General features: G+C 35.7%; 1 protein-coding gene across 1 annotated transcript in view; it reads right to left on the bottom strand.

The window, feature by feature from the left end:
- Positions 1-23,360, bottom strand: part of NEK10 (NIMA related kinase 10) — a 166,281-nt gene that overhangs the window by 111,574 nt on the left and 31,347 nt on the right. The window contains exons 12-23 of the mRNA XM_081345079.1: positions 21,490-21,576; positions 15,389-15,613; positions 13,880-14,019; positions 13,479-13,540; positions 12,607-12,684; positions 12,138-12,202; positions 10,442-10,544; positions 9,953-10,081; positions 8,854-8,991; positions 7,500-7,545; positions 5,872-5,993; positions 5,067-5,169 (exon numbers count right to left, since the gene is read on the bottom strand). Of these exons, the coding sequence (XP_081201205.1) occupies positions 5,067-5,169; positions 5,872-5,993; positions 7,500-7,545; positions 8,854-8,991; positions 9,953-10,081; positions 10,442-10,544; positions 12,138-12,202; positions 12,607-12,684; positions 13,479-13,540; positions 13,880-14,019; positions 15,389-15,613; positions 21,490-21,576 (1,298 nt within the window). The remainder of the gene's footprint in view (positions 1-5,066; positions 5,170-5,871; positions 5,994-7,499; positions 7,546-8,853; positions 8,992-9,952; positions 10,082-10,441; positions 10,545-12,137; positions 12,203-12,606; positions 12,685-13,478; positions 13,541-13,879; positions 14,020-15,388; positions 15,614-21,489; positions 21,577-23,360) is intronic.

Raw genomic sequence — 23,360 nt, 5'->3', positions numbered from 1 at the left:
TAGAGAAAGCAGAACTTTTCTATGATCAATACTTTGGGCAGCAAGAAGAAGAAAGGCTGAGAAGGGAAAGAGTAATCAGACAGCAAGGAGACGAGACAGAGAAGCAATGGAGTAAGTATAGCAGAGAACAGGAGGAAAGGGTGTTGAGAGAAGGGACAAGAGCAAAAGAGGCAAAAGAGCAAAGAGAGATGAGAATAACGAGAGCAACTAAAACCTCAAATAAATAATCATGGAAGAAGAGATAAAAGCAATTTTGATAAATGTAAATAGACTAAATTTGGCTTTAAAAAGAAAAAGAACACTAAATAAATTGGGGAAATTAAAAATGGACATAATTTGCTTACAAGAAGTTCACATTAGGAAACAACATAAAAATCTATTAGAATATCCAAAATTGAGAGAATTATATACCTCACTTGCGGATCAGAGTAAAAGAGGTGTGGTATTATATATTCAAAAAGCAATACAAACCAAATTGATATATTCAGACGAAGAAGGGCGAATTTTAATGGTGGAAGTAATTATGAATTGTAAAAAAACTTTATCGGTAGCGATTTACACCCCAAATGAAAACCAAGAAAACTTCTATTCAAAATTACACCATAAAATAAATTGGAATTTGAAAGCAAATATATGATTGGAGATTTCAATGCTATTGTAAAGGCCAGGCTGGATTATAATACGACAAAAAAACCCACAAAGACCCTAAGGAGACACTTCCAAAATCTTTTCATAATATGGTGGGCGAATTAAACATATTAGATGTTTGGAGAGAAAAATATCCAGAAAAGAAGCAAGATACATTCTATTCTAACAGACACCTGTCCTGGTCAAGAATAGATATGATATGGACATCAATAGACTTATTCACAAACACACAAACTATAAACATAGAAACAAGCATGTAGGCGGACCACAACCCAGTCACAATTATATGGAAAGGACAAAAAAAAGAACAAGATGGACATTAAATCAAACTGTATTGAATGAAAAAGACTTCCAGCAATATATGGAAAAAGAAATTTAATTTTTAATTTAATTTTAATTCCATTTATATCCCGCCCTTCTCCGAAGACTCAGGGCGGCTTACAAGCTTAGCAGTAGCCTTCATTCTATGTATATGCCTGCTTATTAGGGCTTTCACACACACCCCCAAGCGGCAGTATTACAAAGTCAGCTTATTGCCCCCAACAATCTGGGTCCTCATTTTACCTACCTCGGAAGGATGGAAGGCTGAGTCAACCTTGAGCCTGGTGGGATGCGAACCTGCAATAATTGCAGGCAGCTGGTGTTACTTACGGAGGCATTAGCCCACTGCTCCACCAAGGCTCAATAATGACTTTCTTCTTCAAGGAAAACAAAAAAGAAGATACCTCACTTCAAAATGTCTGGGACATGGCAAAAGCGTACATGAGAGGACTTGCTATAACTTATTTGGGGAAAAAGAATAAACAGAAAACACAAATTAGGGAAAAACTGGAGGAAGAATATAAGACTCTTGAGAAACAATTACAGAAAGATACACAAAACAAAATGTTAACAAATTTAATGGAGTTGAACAAGCATAAAATGAACTTAATAGAAAATGAAGAGGTGGCAAGTAAAATAAAGACAGCTAAACAAACCTTTTTTGAACATGCAAACAAACCAGGGAGATGGTTGACATATAAAATTAAAAAGGAGAAAGAGAAGAGATGGATTAAACAACTGGAAGATGCCGAGGGGACTTTACAACACCGGAATGAAGAAAAGAAAAAAATAGCTTGGGAATATTATGAGAATTTATATAAGCAACAAGCAGTTTCAAATGATAAGATAAAACAATTCTTGGAAAAAACAGAGATACCTAAAATGCCTGAGAAATTTAAAAAAGTTACTAGAAGCAAAAATAACAATGATGGAATTAACAGAAGCAATTAAAAAACAAAAGAACGGCAAAACACCAGGACCAGATGGGCTACCAGCGGAACTATATAGAACATTGCAAGAATTGTTAGGCAATGTAATGCTGGAACTCTATAATGAATTCCTCTCTGAAACTAAGATACCAGATTCGTGGTCGGAAGCACTTATTACCCTGATAGCCAAGGAAGAAACGGAAATACAGAAAATAAAGAACTATAGACCGATTTCTCTGCTGAATGTGGACTACAAAATATTTGCATCAATCATGGCCGAAAGACTTAAAAAGTTCCTAAACAAATTTATACATCTGGATCAAAATGGGTTTCTGCCCAAAAGACAGATTAGAGACAATACACGAATTATATTAAACACATTAGAATACTATGAAGCACATGCCAAAAAACAGATGGCATTGATGTTTCGGAATGCACAGAAAGCATTTGATAATGTGAATTGGTAATTCATGATAAAACAACTACAGATTATGGATTTTGGGGAGAAATTTCTAAATGTAATTAAAACAATCTACAATAAGCAAATAGCCAAAATAATGATTAATGGAGATATGACTGAAAAGATTAATATTATGAAGGGAACAAGGCAGAGATGCCCTTTATCCCCATTATTGTTTGTGTTGACACGAGAGATACCAAATAGAACTATAAGATAGAATAAGGATATAAAAGGTATGAAAGTTAAGAGAGAAGAATATAAGCTACAAGCTTTCGCTGATGATCTAGTATTTATCTTAGAGGAACCACTAGAGACAGGACCTGTATTAATAGAACAAATAAAGAATATGGTGAGGTAGCAGGTTTGAAGATTAATAAAGATAAAACAAAAATGTTAGTGAAAAATATTACTGAAAAAGAAAGGAATTGATGGGAAAGTTAGAGATACAGATTGTAAAGAAGGTAAAATATCTGGAGATTCATTTGACAGCAAGATGTATAACAATTAAAGAAGATAACTATTACAAATTGAAAAGACAAATCGAAGTAGATTTGGATAAATGAAAAAAGGTACAACTATCATTAATGGGTAGGATTGCAATAATCAAAATGAATATATTACCACTATTGTTGTTTTTGTTCTCAACAATACCAATAAGACTGGAAAAGAAATATTTTGAGGGGCTAAATAAAATAATTTTGAAATATATTTGGCAGGGGGAAAAGGCAAGGATTAATCTAAAAATGTTACAGGATGCAAGATTCAGAGGTGGGTTTGGCTTACCTAATTGGGAATTGTATTACCAGGCTGCAGCATTGTCATGGATGAGAGAATGGATTTTACTGAGGAATACTAGAGGGACATGACTTACAGTTGGGATGGCATGCATTCATATGGTATGGGAAAAATAGAATACACAGCTATTTCCAGAGACATCATATCAGGAATTCTTTATTGATGGTTTGGGAAAAAATAAAGAGAAAGCATTACTTGAGGATTCCAGATTGGCTCTCAACTATGGAAGTGTTAATACACCCCAATATGTTTAACAAGGGAAACATTATAAGATATAAAGACCTACTAACAGACATGGGGAAACCAAACAACAATTAGAGGAACAAGGAATAAAGATGGAATTGGTATTGTTGTTGTTGTTAGCTGCGAAGCCTTGTCTGACCCATTGCGACCCTATGGACAATGTTCCTCCAGGCCTTCCTGTCCTCTACCATCTTCTGGAGTCCATTTAAGCTCACACCTACTGCTTCAGTGACTCCATCCAGCCACCTCATTCTCTGTCATCCCCTTCTTCTATTGCCCTCAATCTTTCCCAGCATTAGGCTCTTCTCCAGTGAGTCCTTCCTTCTCATTAGGTGGCCAAAGTATTTGAGTTTCAACTTCAGGATCTGGCCTTCTAAAGAGCAGTCAGGGTTGATCTCCTCTAGGACTGACTGGTTTGATTGCCTTGCAGTCCAAGGGACCCACAGGAGTCTTCTCCAGCACCATAGCTCAAAGGCCTCAATTCTTTGGCGCTCGGCCTTGCATATGGTCCAACTTTCACTGCCATACATTGCAACTGGGAAGACCATAGCCTTGACTATACGCACTTTTGTTGACAGGGTAATGTCTCTGCTTTTTAGTGTGCTGTCTAGATTTGCCATGGCTTTCCTCTTGAGGAGCAAGCGTCTTTTAATTTCTTGGCTACAGTCTCCATCTGCAGTGATCTTAGAGCCCAGAAAAATAAAATCTGTTAATACCTCCATTTCTTCCTCATCTATTTGCCAGGAATTGAGAGGGCCGGATGCCATGATCTTAGTTTTCTTAATGTTTAGTTTCAACCCAAGTTTTGTACTCTCCTTCTTCACCCGCAACAAGAGGCTCTTTAGTTCTTCTTCATTTTCTGCCATTAGAGTGGTATCATCTGCATATCTTAGGTTGTTGATATTTCTTCCGGCAATCTTAATTCCAACTTTGGATTCAACTAGCCCTGCCTTTCTCATGATGTGCTCTGTATATAAGTTAAATAGGCAGGGCGACAGCATACAGCCTTGCCGGATTCCTTTCCCTATTTTGAACCAATCAGTGGTTCTGTATCCAGTTCTCACTGTTGCTTCTTTACCCACATATAGGTTTCTCAAGAGACAAAAAAGATGGTCTGGTACTCCCATCTCTTTAAGAACTTGCCACAGTTTGTTGTGATCCACACAATCAAATGCTTTAGCATAGTAAAAACAGTAAGAATGGGTAATTGCAACTTTGAATAAACAGCATAAAAATGTAAATAACAGCATTAATTACAGAAAATATACTATTTCTACACAGAGAGAATAATACATACATGTTCAACAGATATTGTATTTTCTGGAATGTCCATTAAAAAAGCATATTATTTTAATTTACACAGAAGTAACTCATTACGCTGCACTTTTTCAAGAAACTTACAAAAAAATAAGAAAAGGCCATGCTTTTTAATACCTATATTGACATATGATATTCATATGAACCTCATTAATTGGTCATACTGACATTCAATTGATCTTATTTCCAGTAACACATGCTACTATATTTAAAAAGAGGAAATGTTCCTCTAGATGGTGCCACTGATTGTACTGAGATATTTCTCACAGTAAATGTAGCATATAGACATTATGACATCAGCATCATGATTATTTTCTATCAAATGTCAATAAGATCATAAAAACAGAACTTACTGACTGTTACTTTATCTTTATCTCCCAGCATGATATTGTTTGGAGTGAGGTCTCTATGGACAATCCTCTTCTCTTTGTGCAAATACCGAAGAGCTAAACACAGCTTAATAATAATAATAATAACAATAAAATGATGATAATAATCTTAATGCAATACAAAGCCAGATACATCAGCACTAATTAAAGAACTTTTTAATGGCAATAAAATTCTGAAGCATAACAATCTGAAAGGATAATTTGTGAGTGTCCTATAATAAGCAAAATGGCTAACACAGTTCATTAGAAGACCAAAGTGTACTAGTCAAATTTTTTCTTTGCAGAGCAGAGCAGTAGTGTATCCAGAACAGCTGCAAAGGAGGAAACTTTCTTCTGTTAAATGCTGTGTGTTGTTTGCATTTCTTCTAAAAAGGGAGGAATATGTAAACTCTATCATTAGAGGGGAAGTGACAGAGTTTTATTTTTGCTACATTCCTCAAGAAAGAAGTTGCCTTTGAAACATTATGGTATTATGGATCATATTGTCTTGATAGACTTTTGGCAAAAAGTTTCATGATCAGTAACTTCTAGTGACAATTTTGTCTTATTGCAAACAAAAAATGAACATGGATATATACATATACATACTGTATACATATACACACATAAAATAAGCTCACAAATTTTAGATCTTTCAAAAACATTTGTTAATCAGAAAAGGTGAGGCCACATATTTTTTTTGCTATCATAGCCTAACATGGTTTTCAGACTTTTCAGATCTTGATTAACTATATGACCAGAAAACATATAGGCAAATTCAGGTGCTTACTTGAATGAATATATTCCATATTCTCTCTTCTGTAAATTGTTGTTGTTTTTCCTTCAAAGAATGAAAATGTTCTCCAAGGGGTGCTCCTTCTATGAGCTCCATGATTATATACAATCTATCATCTATACATAATGAAATAAAAAATAGTAACAATAAAATTATTATGCAAGGGAAATAAAGCAAGCATATTTCTTGGAGATTTTTAAAGCAAATTGATTATTCAGATGTTCTCACAGGAACAAGCATTAACCTATGTTCTCAAAAGCTATGCATTCAACCACTTAATGATGTCTCCCCAAAACTGAACTGCCTAACATCAAACTTAATTCATAGACTATGTGATGTTACTTATTTTCTTGGAACAGATTCAGAGTGGTAAACAAAAAAAATTCTCTTCAACTTGATTATAGTTAAAAATACAGAGTTTTCAGCAACATTTAAACGAAAATATTTGTATATCAAACTTGTAGTAAATTAAATGTTGCTTGGTGCTCTCTGAGCTTTGTTGTTTTCTTGTAGAAGCTTCATTATCCAAACTAAGTAATCATCAGCACTGGATACTTTAGCAACATTTAACTTACTACAAGTTTGATATATACTTTTTAAATGTTTTTGTAGTTTTACGAAGTTTTATGTTGCAAGCTGCCAGAAATGCTATGGTGAGATGGTTTGCCAGCAAATCTAAACAAACAATTGTAGGTCTGTGGTTAATTGATTTGTATATCAAGAAAATCTCATATAATGCAGTCTGTCCTGAAGAGCAACTTAAGGTCTTTCAAACTCCATTTGACTGTAGCTGCTGAAAGACAACAGCAGTTTTTGATTTGAGAAAGATAGTAAAATGAAAATGTAAATAATGAACTTCCAAACTTCTCTATAACCATCAAGAAAAAATAATCATGATTCTACTCATATATAATCCCTATATATATGTTCCTCAAACATCCGACTTATGACCACAATTGAGCTTAAAATTTCCATTGCTAAACAAGGCAGTTGTATGTTGTGCCCCATATTATGACTTTTTTTGCCTTGGATGTTAAGCAAATCACTACAGTTGTTAAGTGACAAGCATACAGTCGATAAGCAAATCTGGCTTCTCCCATTGGCTTCACTTGTCAGAATGAAAGTTGCAAATGACAATCCAAGAACCTGGGTTGCTGCAACTATCAGTAAGTGTGGGGATGCTGCAACAGTCATCAGTGTGAGAACTGATCATAAGTCACTTGTTTCAGTGCTGTTGTAACTTTAAATAGTCATTAAATAAGTGGCTGTAAGTGAAGAACTATCTGTACTCCCCCATACACACACAAAGATACATCAAAGTGCAACCCGTGGCTACTCACAGATTGCCTGCTCCTGCTATCTAAAAATCTCAGCTCTTGAAAAGACAAAGTCTTTTTTAAGCTAACATAATGCTACCTGTTCAAACTTCTAATTTCTGTTTCCAATATATTCCCTTTCCTTCCTTTGGCTTAATTAACAACTTAATACTTGTCTAATTTAAAAAAAGAATATTCTTGAAGATGTCAAAAGAAGACATTTCTGACAGTTCCTACTTGATTTTTTTTTAAAAAAAATATGAAAGTAATACACTGTGGATTGTAACTTTGCAGACTTATACTTACTTTCTAAAAAGGTTCTGTGGTATCGTACAACATTGGGATGATAAAGCTAAAATAAAAACGTACAAATATTAGATTAAATATGGGCAATCTGTGATACATCGGACATGATCCAGTACTCCAATATTCTTTTCTTTTTTCAAAAAATAAGACTATGAATGGAAGCACAAAGTACCTTCATACATACCTTAAACCAGGGGTGTCAAACTGCCGGCTTATGGGCCGGAAGCGTCCTGCGGAAGCCGCACCCACCCCATTGCCGGCAATGGCAAAACAGTCCCAATATGTCACGCGACACATGTGACATCGCAAGTTTGACATGTCTGCCTTAAACTGTTTATCAACCCTACCCATAAAATTTTGTGGCAAATCAGTAAGATGATTTCAGTCTGAATGGCATGGAAGTGAGAGACTTTTAAGAAGTGAAACACACCCATCACTACACTTAACCCCACTTCCTCCAAGAAAAAAATGGACAAAATATATTAAGCCTACCCATTCTAGAAGCAGTACAACATAAAGGTGATTTCCCTCTAAATGGTAATTATGGCAAATTAGGTTTTGAAAATTAGCATAACTTTTGGCATTTGGGTGGCATTAATGCTTATTTGAAGGGACTGCATCAGTGACAGATAAAAGAACATCACTGATATCACAATGTCTCTGTTGTTTTTATAATTTATTACTAATTGCAATTTTTTTCTTGATTAGTCTTTAACTGCAAATGTATGAATGGTCACACAGTTCAGTTAAGGCTTGCAATAGGTTAGGAGGGACACGTGTATTATAGCAGTTCCCTAGTTCCCTACAAACTTACTAGGGATGAATAGGAACAGGCAACAGGTAATGAAAAGGCTGAGCAGGGGAATAAAAGTAGGTATCTAGCACATACTCAGGGTAGGTAAAGGTAAAGGTAAAGGTTCCCCCGCACATGCGTGCTAGTCGTTTCTGACTCTAGGGGCCGGTGCTCATCTCCGTTTCAAAGCCGAAGAGCCAGCGCTTGTCCGAGGACATCTCCGTGGTCATGTGGCCGGCATGACTAGACGCAAAGGTGCACGGAACGCTGTTACCTTCCCACCGTAGTGGTCCCTATTTTTCTACTTGCATTTTTACGTGCTTTCGAACTGCTAGGTGGGCAGAAGCTGGGACGAGTAACAGGCGCTCACTCTGTTACGCGGCACTTGGGATTCGACCCGCCAAACTGCCGACCTTCTGATCGACAAGCTCAGCATCCTAACCCACTGAGCCACCGCGTCCCTCAGGGTAGCATAGTAATTAAAATAATTTCACTTTAACTGGCATCTCAACTAAGAGTTTCCCCATAATTTCTCTGAAGCTTATTTTTATTTAGTCTCACCTGTTCTTTAATTATGGTTAATTCGGAGACAATGTTCTTCACACTGCTCTCACGATCTTTTTTATCTTTTCCAAATGCTGGATTATGTAAATTAATCTCTTTCATTGCTAGAAAGTTTTGGCCACTATGTTTTCTAACCTACAGCAGGAAGAAAAAATGGTATGAACAGATAGTATACAATATAAATTAAAATGTAGGACCAAGTTTCCATTTTGCAATGAGAATATTTTTGGATGATATATGAGTATCTGAACGTCCTATCAGATTTGAGTAGAAAATCAGAATCTCTGAAAACTGGCCAGGTCATATTGTGAGCACTAATTATTATTTATATAGCCCACTACAAATTATTTAAAGTACTTGAGATATATTAACTCAGAAATGCTTACAAAAATAAAATAGCATTTGCTACTAATTGGGAGAAATTGGAAAGTACTCAAAATGTAAAAAAACATTTACATTAATGGAGTCCAAGCCTGAAAGATTTTGTTTCAATGGATTTACTGGTTATGTTCTATCTCAAAGTGGATAATCCTGCTATCAATTTTGCAATCAAAAGCAGTCAGTTTGGAAGTTGGAACATTTCTGTTCAATAAGAGCATGGAAAGAACATTTCTAGTGTGTTCAGACAATATTAGAAACAGAACTGTATTGAGGTTGAAAAGAAATTACTGAAGGATAGGAAACCTCGATTTCAAAACATTTTACATATCTCTAGAGTACTGTGGAATGGTGACTTGTAGGTACTGAACTCAGGAACAAAGTATAATTTGAAATTGCAATCTTGACTATGTTAACCAGAGGTGTCAAACTCGTAATATCACATGACATGTCATGACGTATCATGACTTTTTTTCCATTGCCAGCAATGGGATGGGTGTGGTTTCACCATGATGCATCAGGCCGGTGAGCTGGCAGTTTGACACCCCTGATGTTAACTTTCTCAACTATTTAAATATTTAATACAAACAATGCTAAGTCAAATCAACATATTGCCTTCCTTTGTCAATAAAAATAAATATGTATTTGCAGTCAAGTGTAAGAATTATTGAATACAGTATGAAAAACAATATTCAAAACAAATCAAAGGAAGTTTTACCTTATAAACACTTCCAAATGCTCCACTGCCAAGATGATCCAAAACCGCATAATTGCCTATGTATTTCATAGGTGCTTTATTCTGATTAATATTTTCAATATTTTCAGCAATTTGCTTAACTTCATCCTCCTGGTTACAAAAGTTATTGATGCAATTTTAGACAATGATTATAATTTATATAAGTTCTACTTTCCCCTTAAAAACCACCTTTACCCCTTTTTTCATCTCAGTCAAGATCACTTCCTTGACTATTTCATTCTTAAATGAAATTTACGCAGCTAGAGCACTTGAAAGAAGTATGGTGACTTAAGTTTAACACAAAACATAATGCAAAGGATCTTACAGCTATATCTTGTACAAAAGCAGTTTTCATAATTCTCTTTAAAAAAACTCTGCAATATTTTATTCAAAGATGACATTTAAAAGCCAGAGTAAGCTAAAACATTTTGGCAGGGACTGAGTTCATTTGAATAAGGAAAAACTACCCACCAGTAATGCATTTAATTTCAATACTAGCTCTTCATAGGCACTGATCTCACGAATATAATGCCCAACATCTATGAAGCTTTCAAACAAGTCTGTAGGAAACAGCCTATAAAAATATAAATGTAAATACTTATGGACTACTGAGTCAGGTTTATACCCAATTTCATTTCTCACATTTTTAGAACAAATAAAAAGAAAAATTAAAAATTAAAATTAGAAATTCTTTATAATGCCCAGCTTCCCTACCAAATGGTTACTAAAGCCTTTGACACAATGCAGGAAATCCCCTCTTCCCCACCAAAATGTTTAGAGTTTATGTGTCTGTACAGATAGATAAATAGCAAACTTAGAAATGAGTAGGTCAAAAAGAGAGAGCAGTACAATCTGAATTACTATTGATTAAAACTAATTTACTACCAGTAAAATAAGTCCCCTTTTTGTAAAATTAATTTATCTGCAAATGCTATATACTTTATAATTTTCTGTCAAATTATATACACATGGCAAGCAAAAGAAAAGGGGAATTAGGGGAGGGGATATGTGATAGAATATGAGTTGTATTTTGAAGGAAAGAGAACAACAAAACCTGATGGAGACAAAAGCAAAGGAAGCAGACAGTGCAAAAGAAGGAAGGAAACATAACAATGATTTTGCTAAGCTCAACAAAATCAATTTTATCCATTCATATTTTGTAGTAAATCTCATCAAAAGTAATAACCCTTACTCTCGTGTAAGTCCTGTTTAATCTTTAAGAAACTCTGCAGCAGTTCTGTTCTATCCAAAATAAACAAAGATTAAAGTATGCTAACTCGATTCTTTCACTTGATTCCTCCATATGTATAAGATAGGAAATCTGCTATGATGCTGGAGAAGGGAAAAAGTTGCCACCATCTGTTCTATGCCACTGAATATGAGAGCTCTAAAAAATATCACTCTGTATATTTCACATTTTTGGTGACTCTGAAACGAATTGAATGAATAAGTAAGCAGTACAAATTTGGTTGCCAGCAAAAAGATATATAAAACTAAATCTCTGCTTCCATCTAGCAGTTGTTTAGATTCTTGCATCCCAGAATGAATATCTAATGAAACTAAAAACAAATGGAGATCAAATATTTGAAAACTTGCAGCATATGAATAACCCTGACCTTGTGAAGAACATCTATCATGCATTCACTTACAAGCAAAATAAATATACAGTTTGGGATTATTAGTGTTTCCTAAAGCCATGTTATGGAGCACAGATTTCTTTTTCTTAATTAAGATTGGAGAAACACTTCGTATGCATGTACATATTATTTTTGAACAATTCCCACAAAAACAATGTAAGTGCAGTTAATCATTTCTTGTGAGATGTCATCCCTAGTTAATCACAGTCTAATCAAGAGACAACAGGAATGGTTCAGTAATTATAACTGGACCACTCATTATAGCACAGTTCCAGTGCCTTCAGAAGTCTTCTGTTATTAAAATAGGAATATATTTTGCAATTTTATTTCCTTTGACTACAGAGTTTGGAAACAGGTTTTTATTGGAAATCAGTGTTTTACGCAAATTTTGACAGGTTTTATATACACCCACACATTCATACATACAATAAATGTAAGGTATGATTCCTTACAATAAACGTAAGGTATAGTACCTTACATTTACTCAAAGGAAAATAACCTTGGAATATACTAACTTGTCTTCAGCATACCTTTTAAAAAGATGTCGATTCCTTTCCATGCTGAAAAGAAATCTCAGGGCTCTGAACGCATAACACTAGAAAGAGAAAAATGCACAGAAACATTTCCATACAGGATTGGAAGCCACATTGGATTTCTTTTGTCTAAAGTTTCAGTGCCAGTAACAAGCTAAAAGACTGAGCAATTTTTAAATTAATAGAGCAAAACATTGTAATAATAGAAGAATATTTATGAAACTATTACCAATTTGTTGTCTTTTCTAGTCTTAAATATTCTTATTTATTAACCTATAAAATTGATTACATTAAACTTATCAAACTGCCTTAGAAGACATAGGGAGGGATGGAGAAAGGGACTTTTCTTGATTATTTTACTCTTTATTCAAAAACCAATAAAGAAATTCACAATAAACCACATTATTTCTGTTTCAAAACTGCAACTATTGGCAGTGAAAATCCATAAATAAATAAAAAGGATTACCTGTAATAAATTAGTCTTTGGTACATTCCTTTGTCTATTAGGTAAAAGCAGCTTTGCTATTGTATATACCCCATTCTCCTAAAAAGTACATATGGAGGAATAATATTTCAGAGAACAATCAAATATTTAATAATAAAGAAGAATTCCTAATAGTCTATCAGATTCACATGAGGAATTTATTGTCTATTGCAACACTATGAACAAAGACAGATACTGTTCATGTTGCAGCATGACCTGCAAGTTAAACAGGCTTTACCTGGCACATTTGCTCTTTTAGATACCATTCTTGTTCTCTATATAACTGTTAGCCATGCTGAGGCAGATATCAATAGCACGCCTACAGTAATTCAAATTACACGCAGTGCTTAATTATAAAATGATGAAGTGGAAAATATAGGCCTTACAGTCCTTATATGAGTGGACAACAGCACATTTTAACCAATATTATTTTTCCACAATTACCGGAAGGTAAATTCAATTTACCTTCAGACTTCAGTTTTCACATGTTGTATGAGACCAAGCAATCTTATTGTCTTCTCTTCAAACACCACCTCTTCCTGCTCAATTTTGAAAATACAGCAAAGATCAAATTTGATCTAAGGTATATTATTTATACCTTCTTAATATTTTCCCATAAGAGTATTCATTCCAGCTCCTTTCTGTTTAACCTTATTCCTCTTCTTATATCTTTTCTATTTTAACTTCCTATGAACTTTGAAAGTGAAATTTCTGGCTTTTTTTATCTCATGCAGGTAAAAACAGTATCAGCTGAGACATTTGCAGATATTTTGCATCCATAACAAATTGGGATAAAATACATTATATAAGTAGAAATAAAAAGTTAACCTCAAACATATTTAAAGACTTCTCACCTGTACTACTTGGTGGGCATTGGTGTCATTAAGGACCAATTCAGTAACTGCAGCACAACAGGCTAAAATAAATCACCAACAAAAAATCTTACATTGCTCCCATATATGAAGATATTTATCAATTGTATGATTCTTGAGTTTTAAAATAATATTTTAAATTATGCCATTAATCCTTTTACATTTTATACTTTATATAATCTGGGAAACACTACAGACTGAGGAAAATAAAATGTCTGTGGCTCCATACCACCTTGCTCTATAGGACAATCAGTATGTAGATATCTGTAATAGAACCTACTGAAGTTAATTTTTAACTGATCCATCAGTCTTTGATTACCATTTAATGCATTGTTAAGGCACAAATAACTTCATTGATATAAATCATTATAGGACTACTGTACCTGCTTGAAGAGAAAATGTATTTTCTTGTATTTCATGAGGGCTTAACTCTTGTGATAAATGAAGCTGCTGGATTCTCCCAGCTACGTTTGCACTAGATAAACTCCCAATGGAAGAACGATCTAAAAACAGACTTCGTTCCCTAAAAAAGTACAAGAAACAGTCTGTATATATCTCTAAGGTGTTTGGCAATTAGAATCTGTGCATCCTTGTACATTATGAGTCAGTGTGATGTAGTGGTTAAGGATTGAATTAATACTGGCAAGACCATGGTTCAAGTCCATAGTCAGCTGTGAAAGCTCATAGGGTGTGCTAGGGCCAGAGAGGGCAGCTAACAAGGTTAGTCATCCCTGCATGAATAGGAAAGGTAAGAAACAGAAGAATGACCTATCAGAGCCTGGAGTCGCTGTAGTATGGGCTGAGTACCAATCTGGACCCCTTGCCAATCCACCACAATCTGAACTTTAAATTTTTAAAGTTAACTTCAGAAACAGGCAGGAGCAGCACATGAGGCAAGTAGCTTAATCCATCATGGGAATTATCCTAGAAATCCTTCTCCAAAGCAAGACAAACCATGGAACCCATGGGATTGTAGGCCTCTCCCAAACAAACATCATGAGTTAAGAACAGCAATTCTAAAGAACCATACACCATGGACATAAATTCATAACAGGCCCTTTAGCCAAATAGGTGAGGTATAACCAGAAGGGATTAGCTTACAACCACACATTTAGAAAGATATCTGGCAATCCTGTGCAATAGTAATCATGCTGAACAAAAAATATAAAAAAACTGAAATTGTGAAAGGCAATAGAGAACTGAAGAATTAAGTGGTAATCTTGTACTACCAACTTAAAATGAATACTGAATACTGAGGTGGAACTCTCACCAAGAAATTTAGCTTTGGAACATCCAAATAGGCTATTGTGCAGCCTCAGAATCAGTGTGTGAATCAGGCAGACCCAATGAAGAAACCATATTCTAGGCGAATTTGAGCAAATAAGGAAAGATAGACAATATATATCATTCTGGTTGATTCTATGTATAATTTCTTCAACATTGCTGAACATCAGCAACTGGATAGTTCCTAAAACTAATGCATTGTGTATCATCGTCTAAAATGAATGGTCCAGGAATTTAATTGCCAATAGAGGAATTGAATTAAATATATATAACAAGTCCCAACATAAGACTAAATTGGTCAGGTACTGCCTCCTATTGGTTTGTATAAATAATGAACACTCTGTACTGACTTATTTAATGAGTTCTAGTACATTAATTTTTTCTTCCCAAAGGAATTGCTTTATTGATACTTCATGAAAGTTACACCTGTATTTTTATAACACGCATCTCAGAAAACCTTTCTATAAAACAATATAAAACAAAACCAAACTGGTATGTTAATAGGAATTGATTTTCACATGAAATCAGGCTAAATGAATTAAGCAAAAGTTACCTGGAGGTTCGTATATGAGTATACACATTCTCTATAGATAAATTCAGATACCTACCCTTGCAAAATATGAAGGAGCTGTTTGATTCCTCCCCAAATTCGAATTTCAACACTGGTATCAGGGTCTTCACAAATCTGTACAAGAATCCAAACTACACTCCAAAGTAGTTTCAGATGATCAGAATGGAGCAGACTAAGCAGAATAGGGACCCCCTCATACAATTTGATTTGTTCCTTGACTTGCGATTCCACACAAAGGAGGCGGAGTAATTCTGCTGTTAATCTGCAAAGAAACCAGCAAACATTCATAATTCAATAGTTACAGTTAGCATGCTTGTTAAATTATATAAATATTCAAATTTGGCCTTCTTTCTCATGTAACATAAAGAGACTGATACATTTTTAGTTAGCATCCTAAGAGTGAGAGTCACACCTATCTTGAGAGGATATTGTTCAAGAGGGCATGTATTGCAACACAGTAAACTAGATTCTGTGTCTTGTGATACTATTTAATTGATGGAACTAAGAGAACCCCCCCACCTGCTTGAATGTATTAGATGAGAAGAAAAAGCTGGAGGTAAGTGGTCTCCCAAATAGCCAGCATAATATAATGAAGAATTTAAAAAGTAATAACCAGCACCATGAATTGCATCCAGAAGCCACTGGCAATTAATAAAACTTGATCTTTCTCCAGTGGCCTTGGGAAAGGTGGTTATGGACTCCCCTTTAATTACATTTGGTTTTACAGCTAAGCATATTGTTCTTCCAATCAGTCAAAATTTCTTTTTATGTGTACTATTTTTTAATCTGTAAGCCATATAGTTGCTAAGGAGTTAGGTAGCTCATAATCAGATGGATGGATAGATGGATGGATATATATAAATAGGTATATATAAGAGAGGGGGAGGGGGGAAATAGACATTCCATCTGTCTATTTTGCTAATATGAATAATTTTCAACTTTATGACCACAATTGGGACCAGAATTTCTGTTGTTAAACAAAGCAGTTGTTAAGCAAGTTGTGCATGATTTTACAACTTTTTGCCACAGTTGTTAAATGAATCATATGGTTGTTAAGCAAATCCAGCTTTATCCATTGACCTTGATTTTCAGAAGCTGGCTGGGAAAGTTGCGATCACATAATCCCAGGATGCAGCAAACGTTGTAAATACATGCCAGTTACCAAGCAGCTGAATTTTGATGTGATCATAGGGATGCTGCAATGGTTGTGTGAGTACGACTTATAAATCACGTTTTTCAGAGCCATTACAATTCAGAATGGTCGCTATATGTAAACTGAGGACTACCTGTAAAGAAATAAATCTAAAAATTACTACTTTAAATTAACCTATTCTTCAAATAGCCAATTCAGTAACCGCTCGTTATAATGGTCAACTGAAACAACTCTCAGCTGTTTTAAGCACTGATATAATCAGAAGAATCCATAGGAATGGAGGCTCTTGTCAAATTGATAAAAGCAGTGTCAGGAAGTCATTATGAAATGGTATCTGTTTTGTATATCTGTGCAGTATCACAATGCATGTACAAAAAAGGCAGAAACACAGAATGCGGCTTTTGTGATTTCCTTCCTGTTTCCTGCACATGCTTGTAATTATCACAGAACACATAATCCAGAGGACACTGTATCAGAGTGATGGGAGAGCCCGAAAGCAGGGCATAGCAAGGGATGACCTGGGCAGAACCAAGGATCCCCTTAAAGCTGATGGTACTTAAGCTAATATTTGAATTCATCTAATTGAAATTCTTTCCCATTATTTCTAAGATTGACTAATCTTGTTATGGTTTTCAGGTTCTTATTTACAGTAAAAACATTCAAATGTGTGCTGGAGAAAGGTAAAAACAGCATCAGAAGCCTTTGATAGGATTTCAAGGGCAGCCCTCATATAAAGGATATTGCAGTAATCCAGATGGGAAGTCAGAGGGGCTTGGGTGGCTATGAGAAGAACCTCCCAGTCTAAGAATGAAAGCAACCAATGCAAATCCAAAGGTGAGAATACGCCTTTCTTGCCATGGTTGCCACCTGCTCTTCTAGCAAGAACCATGAGTCCAAGAGGATCCCATATTGCAACAGAATCTGGTCCCACCTAATCCAGGACTAAAATTGGAAAAACAATATCAACAAAAGTCCTGCAAATACAATCACAATACAATAGAAAAGATAAAAAAAGAACCCAGAATAAAATTAGAACACACAGAATTAGATAAAATTCTATTAGGAACAGAAGATAAAATGATAAAAAAGATATATCAATATTTACTAGAACAAGACATGCTAGAAGAACAAGTAAAAGATACAAGGTTAATTTGGAGCAAAAATTTTGGTTATAGTATCGATTTAGATAATTGGAAATTATTATGGGACAGGAATAGGAGGCTAACGTTAGCCACCACCTATAAAGAAAATCTGTATAAGATGTTCTATAGGTGGCACCTTCCCCCCACAAGACTAGCAAAAATGGACAAAAAAACCCTCATCGACATGTTGGAAATGTAAAAAATTACCAGGGACCCACTACCACATGTGGTGGGAATGCCCAAAAGCTCAAGAATTTTGGCATTTGATAAAAAACTGGCTGGAAGAGATACTAACACAAAAAAATTGAATTAAAACCAGAAACTTTTTTATTAGGAATTAACAAGGATAAATTCAGCAAAGGATCTTTATATCTAGTACTGCACATTCTAACTGCAGCAAGACTAGCCTATGCTCAGAAATGGAAGTGAAAAGAAACCCCCAATGAAGAAGAAATAATAAATAAAATCCTATCCTGCACTGAAATGGATAGGTTAACATTAGAGCTTAAAAATAAAACTGAAACAGACTATTATGAAATTTGGAATGAATTGTACAAATGTCTAGAGTCAAGGAGGAATGCTGGGACGAATGTTGATTGTTAAGCTGACAGTTTAGAAATATTTATACTAGTATTCTCTATAAGATAGAATTGAAAGTTATTTAACCACAATGTATATGATCGAAAGAATGTTTACTAGAAAGTTCACAGATTGAATATGCATATTTTGTTATAATCTAAAGAAACTTTTTTTTCTTTTCACTTCCCATCGTCCGGTGCGCTCACACAGGGAGGGCCTCCTCAGGGTGCCGTCGGCTAGACAATGTCAGCTGGCGATCCCCAGGGGGAGGGCCTTCTCTGTGGGAGCACCTGCCCTGTGGAATCAGCTTCCCCTTGAGCTCTGGATGGCCCCGGATCTCCGGTCCTTTCGTCGCGACCTCAAAACATTTCTTTTCCATCAGGCTGACCTGGACTGATAGGGGTTTTTAAAAAGAAAATGTTTTAAATATTTTATCACTGGGGCTTGTTAGTTTAATCTTTTTTTTAACATTTGTATTATTATGTTTTATTGTTGTTAGCCGCCCTGAGTCCTTCGGGAGATAGGGTGGCATATAAGTCCCAATAATAAATAAATAAATAACACTAATAGTATTGTTTAAACCAGGGAAGTTGTATCATGTCCACTGTGGTTTTTTTAGCTGTATATTCAATAAAGAACTTTTTAAAAATAAAGTCCCAAATGCACAAAGCCATTCAGGCCTGCTTAGATTGAGTAGAAGGTCCTTTGCCCCATTCAGGCCCCTACAGCTCTAGGCACTGGGATGAGACATCTACAGCAAATGTCTATTGAGATTCTCAATCATCCAGGTCACAGTTGTCCCAAAGATGTTTTTTCAAGGAAAACCCCAAGTAAGCCCAGTTTCCTTTGAAAAGTACCTTTGAGACATCTACAGCATCATTTAAGCACCTTAGTTTGGAGGACTAAAGTTGGGTATCATCTGCATATTAATGACACCACATCCTAAACTGTTGGATCACTTCACCCATGTAGATATTAAATAAGAGAGAAGAGATGACTGAGTTCTTGGCACCACAGCAAGTAGGTGATATGGATTGGCCCTCTGTCCTCTTATCAACACTGATAGAAACCAACCCTAGAAGAAGAAGGAGAACCAGTACAGCGTATTATGACCTACCCCTAACTCCCAAAGTTGGTGCACAAAGTACCATGATTGATGATATTGAAGGGCACTGAGAGGTCACGAAAACAAATGAAATTCATTACCCTATCCTGTTTCCACCAAAGAGCACATCAAATGGAGTCTCAATTCTATAAATATCCTGAATCATGACTGAAGGGATCCAAGTAATCCGCTTCATCCAGGATCCCCTGAAGCTGCCATGTGACAACTCTCTCCATAACCTTCCATTAAAAAAGGACAAGTTGGAGATTAGATGAAAACTATTCAAATTAATTGGGTTTAGTGATGGCATCTTGAGAAGAGGGCATTCCACCACTTCCTTTAGCACTACACACTCCCTCAAAGAATTAGCCACCACCCAGATCCAAAGACGCATCCTCTCCTAGGAAGCCTTGACCAATCACAAGGAGTGCGGAATTAATACAACCAAACTAGCAGCTGCAACAATCCTTCCACACCTTGAATATGGTCAAAGTTCCCCAGATAATTGCACAATTCAGCCCCTGTAACTTCTACTGGTTCTGTCAAAAGGCTGGAATCCAATGTAAAGACTATGAGATGTGCAGGACAATCTTCACAGCAACCCTATAGATGGATCCCAGGATAATCTTTCCAAGAAGGGACAGGTTCACCTGAAATAAGAATGCTGGGCAGCTATATATAGATGCCATAATAGATGAGGAAATAATAAATTTTTACCACTTTTACCATCATGAAGTAGGCTCCAATAGTAGCTTTAGATCATGTTTAATTGTTTTACTCCTTGTTGTTTGCCAGTTGCATCCTAGGCATCTCTTAGCCCTCTTTAGTTCCCTTAACTCTTCTATATAGCAGAGAGTTCTATTAATCATGAGTTTGGAGAGGCTGCTTAGGTACAATTTGGTCCAAAGCCAGGACCACTCTCCCATTTCAAGCAGCTATCAAGACTTCAGCAGGACTATATAGCAGACATTCCAGAACAATCCCAAGCTCTATCTGACAATCAAGTCCATCTGTCCTCTGGGGTAGACCAATCTAATAGGCCCAGTCTCCCTGCAGAGGAGAGTTGCTCCAGAGAAATGGAGGCATAACAGAGAATGATAGAAGAGAAACCAACATTTTCCCCAAATCCAGAGTACTCTGCTGCTGCTCTGACTTAAAAAGCAGATAAGATGAATGACCATTATAATATTGGGCCCTGGATGATTTAGAACAGTCCTGTGATTATTATGGCAGCCATAAACTCCTCAGCTATCTCAGACTCTATGCCCAGAGAAGGCAAGTTGAAGTTCCCCCAAGACTATAAACTTGAGGAACTCCACTGCCAAGTCAGCCACAGAGTCAAGAAGCTCAGGCAGGGGGTTACTACACAATATGTACAACAGCAGCAGTTCCAACTGACGCTATTAGCATTCATCTTAACAAAAAGGTTTCTCATGCAATAATCTGAGTGGAAGTTCCCCTGAACTGAATGCCTCCCAAGTATCTGGGATGACCACTGCCACCACCCTGGGGTTTTGGCTGATGCCACACCTGGAACACAGCTGGAAACCTCAGGAACTGGAATCTGCTTCTCCTATCCCAGCGAGGACTTGGTAATGAACACCAAGTTGGCCTTTTCATCAACAATCAAGTTGTAAATGAGGGTGGCCTTATTGTAGACCAACCTGGCATTCAGCAGCAGCACCAACAATCCAAGGCCATTCAAGGTTTGCTATCCAAGGGGCTGGAATGGAGTATAGGAACCAAAATACTTTATTTACTACATTTATATTCTAACATTCAGTTAGAAGCTTACAGCACTGCATTTAGTATTCCTTCCTTCTATTTTTCTCATAACAATCCTGTGAAATTTTGGGGATTAAAAAGAGGAACTACCGGTAGTCCCAAATTAATCAGTGAATTGCGAGGGCAAATGGCATATTTGAAACCAGATCTTCGCATTATCAGTTTAATTCAGTCACTTTCAGGGTTAATACTTTCACTAAATACTTCCACTAAGTAAGATATACTATATCTCACTAAAATGTCAGATTTGGGGATTTCCCTCATGTTATACTTCAAAGGTTTTAAGTAAATAACTTCAGAAATAGAATAATTTGAATGTATATTAGCTAAATATCTGGAAAACATCAACACAAAAGTAAACTGGCATATCCTACCTTTTAGAAAGCAAATCATATTCGTGCAATATCATCAATAAATTTTCGACAACATTCAGCTCACTTATTTTCTCACGACATTCAGGACTACAATAAAAACATTAGGGAGATTATTTTTGAAAACTGAACTGAATTCAAATATTATCCTAAGTATGTCAGTGAGTGTATGTTTTCTGAGGTTTCAGAGTCAATAATATATAACTTGCTTTCCTTTAGAGAAGTGGAAATCTTGGAGTCACTGAACCCCAAATTCAACAATTGTCATGCTATTTCCTGGGTTGGCATGAGTGGAATTGGGAAAACTACATGCTATCTAATTCTGGAGCAGCTTCTCAATACACGACCTTACAATTTATTTGCACTGAATCTCTAGTATGATTAAAACTAGACTCCTGGTCATGGGTATAGCCCATAATTTAAATGTTTCAGAAAGCAGATTGTATTATGACTCTGATACAACTACAGAAATGAAGAAAAACAAGAGAGTTGGTAGAGCATACCTAGTAATAATAGCCTCCCCCTTTTAAAAGCAAATGATTAAAATATAGACACCAGCGGCCTTTAAGCATGGATCATTGGCTGTGACCACCTGCCATAGCTGAAAGACAAGGTAGTTAATCCAGAAGTTGGCTTGACCGGCACTTCAATTTTACTTCAAACTAGTGATAAGACACTAGTCTAAGAAGCTATGAAATGGTTATTTTGTGTATGTGTGTCTGTCTCTCTCTTTCATTTTTTATTTTATTAAATAAAATACTTTTTTTCAAACAATTTTTACCAAGTCTATCCCATCTGAATCATAAGGATAATGCCCAGGTCTGTTCTTTAAACTTTGTAAACTTTCATTTTTTATTTTATTAAATAAAATACTTTTTTCCAAACAATTTTTACCAAGTCTATCCCATCTGAATCATAAGGATAATGCCCAGGTCTGTTTTTTAAACTTTGTAAGTCTTGAAGCAATATGACTTGTGTATCTAATAAAAGCAATATATACCAGGCATTTATCTGTTATTGAACTATGGGAGAAAATTGTGGCTAATTTTATATTAACATCAATTTTGCAGATTCCTCTTTTTACCTTATATTCTGTTAGAAGATGAGCTTATAATAGCAAGGATCTGTTATTAAAGACTATTATTTTTTCCCGGTGGTAACCTAAGATATCTAAATTTAAGATAGCTATATTTAGCTTTCATTTATTTTAAACATAGCTACCTTAATCCAGATTTTCTCAATCTTTCTATTTTATTATTCTACCATTTTACTAATGGTAAGTAGAAATAAGTCTGGCTTCAATCTCATGAGATGAGTAAATTGTATATCTATACATAGCTAAAATATGTAAAAGATAAACACATTGGTGATTTGCAACAGCAGTACTTGATGGTAACACAATTTTTCAAGCCCTATTACATATAGTCCTTAACTTATGACTAAAGCATTTCCAGCCATTATAAAATGTTGCACCAGTCCCTGCAGTCACATGATTCTATTTTGGGACCTTGGCAACTAGTTCACACGTATGATTGGTTACTGACATGACCATAATTTGCCATGTTTTTATGCTGGTTTGTTATAGTTTTAATCAGTTTTCAGTGTTTTTGCTTTTTTGAAAAATGTCCATTTGGGACAGTGGATTCAGGCTTTGTTGTTAGCTGCGAAGTCGTGTCCGACCCATCGCGACCCTATGGACAACATTCCTCCAGGCCTTCCTGTCCTCTACCATCTTCTGGAGTCCATTTAAGCTCACGCCTACTGCTTCAGTGACTCCATCCAGCCACCCCATTCTCTGTCGTCCCCTTCTTCTCAGGCTTACAATCATGTAATTTGCTTAACAACCACATAATTCAGACTTATTACTGCATGAT

The sequence above is a fragment of the Vipera berus genome, assembly GCF_964194415.1.
Source record: "Vipera berus genome assembly, chromosome: Z".
Taxonomy (NCBI): Eukaryota; Metazoa; Chordata; class Lepidosauria; order Squamata; family Viperidae; genus Vipera; species Vipera berus.
The sequence above is the reverse complement of the archived record's forward strand: the minus strand, read 5'-3'. Positions and strand labels throughout refer to the sequence as shown.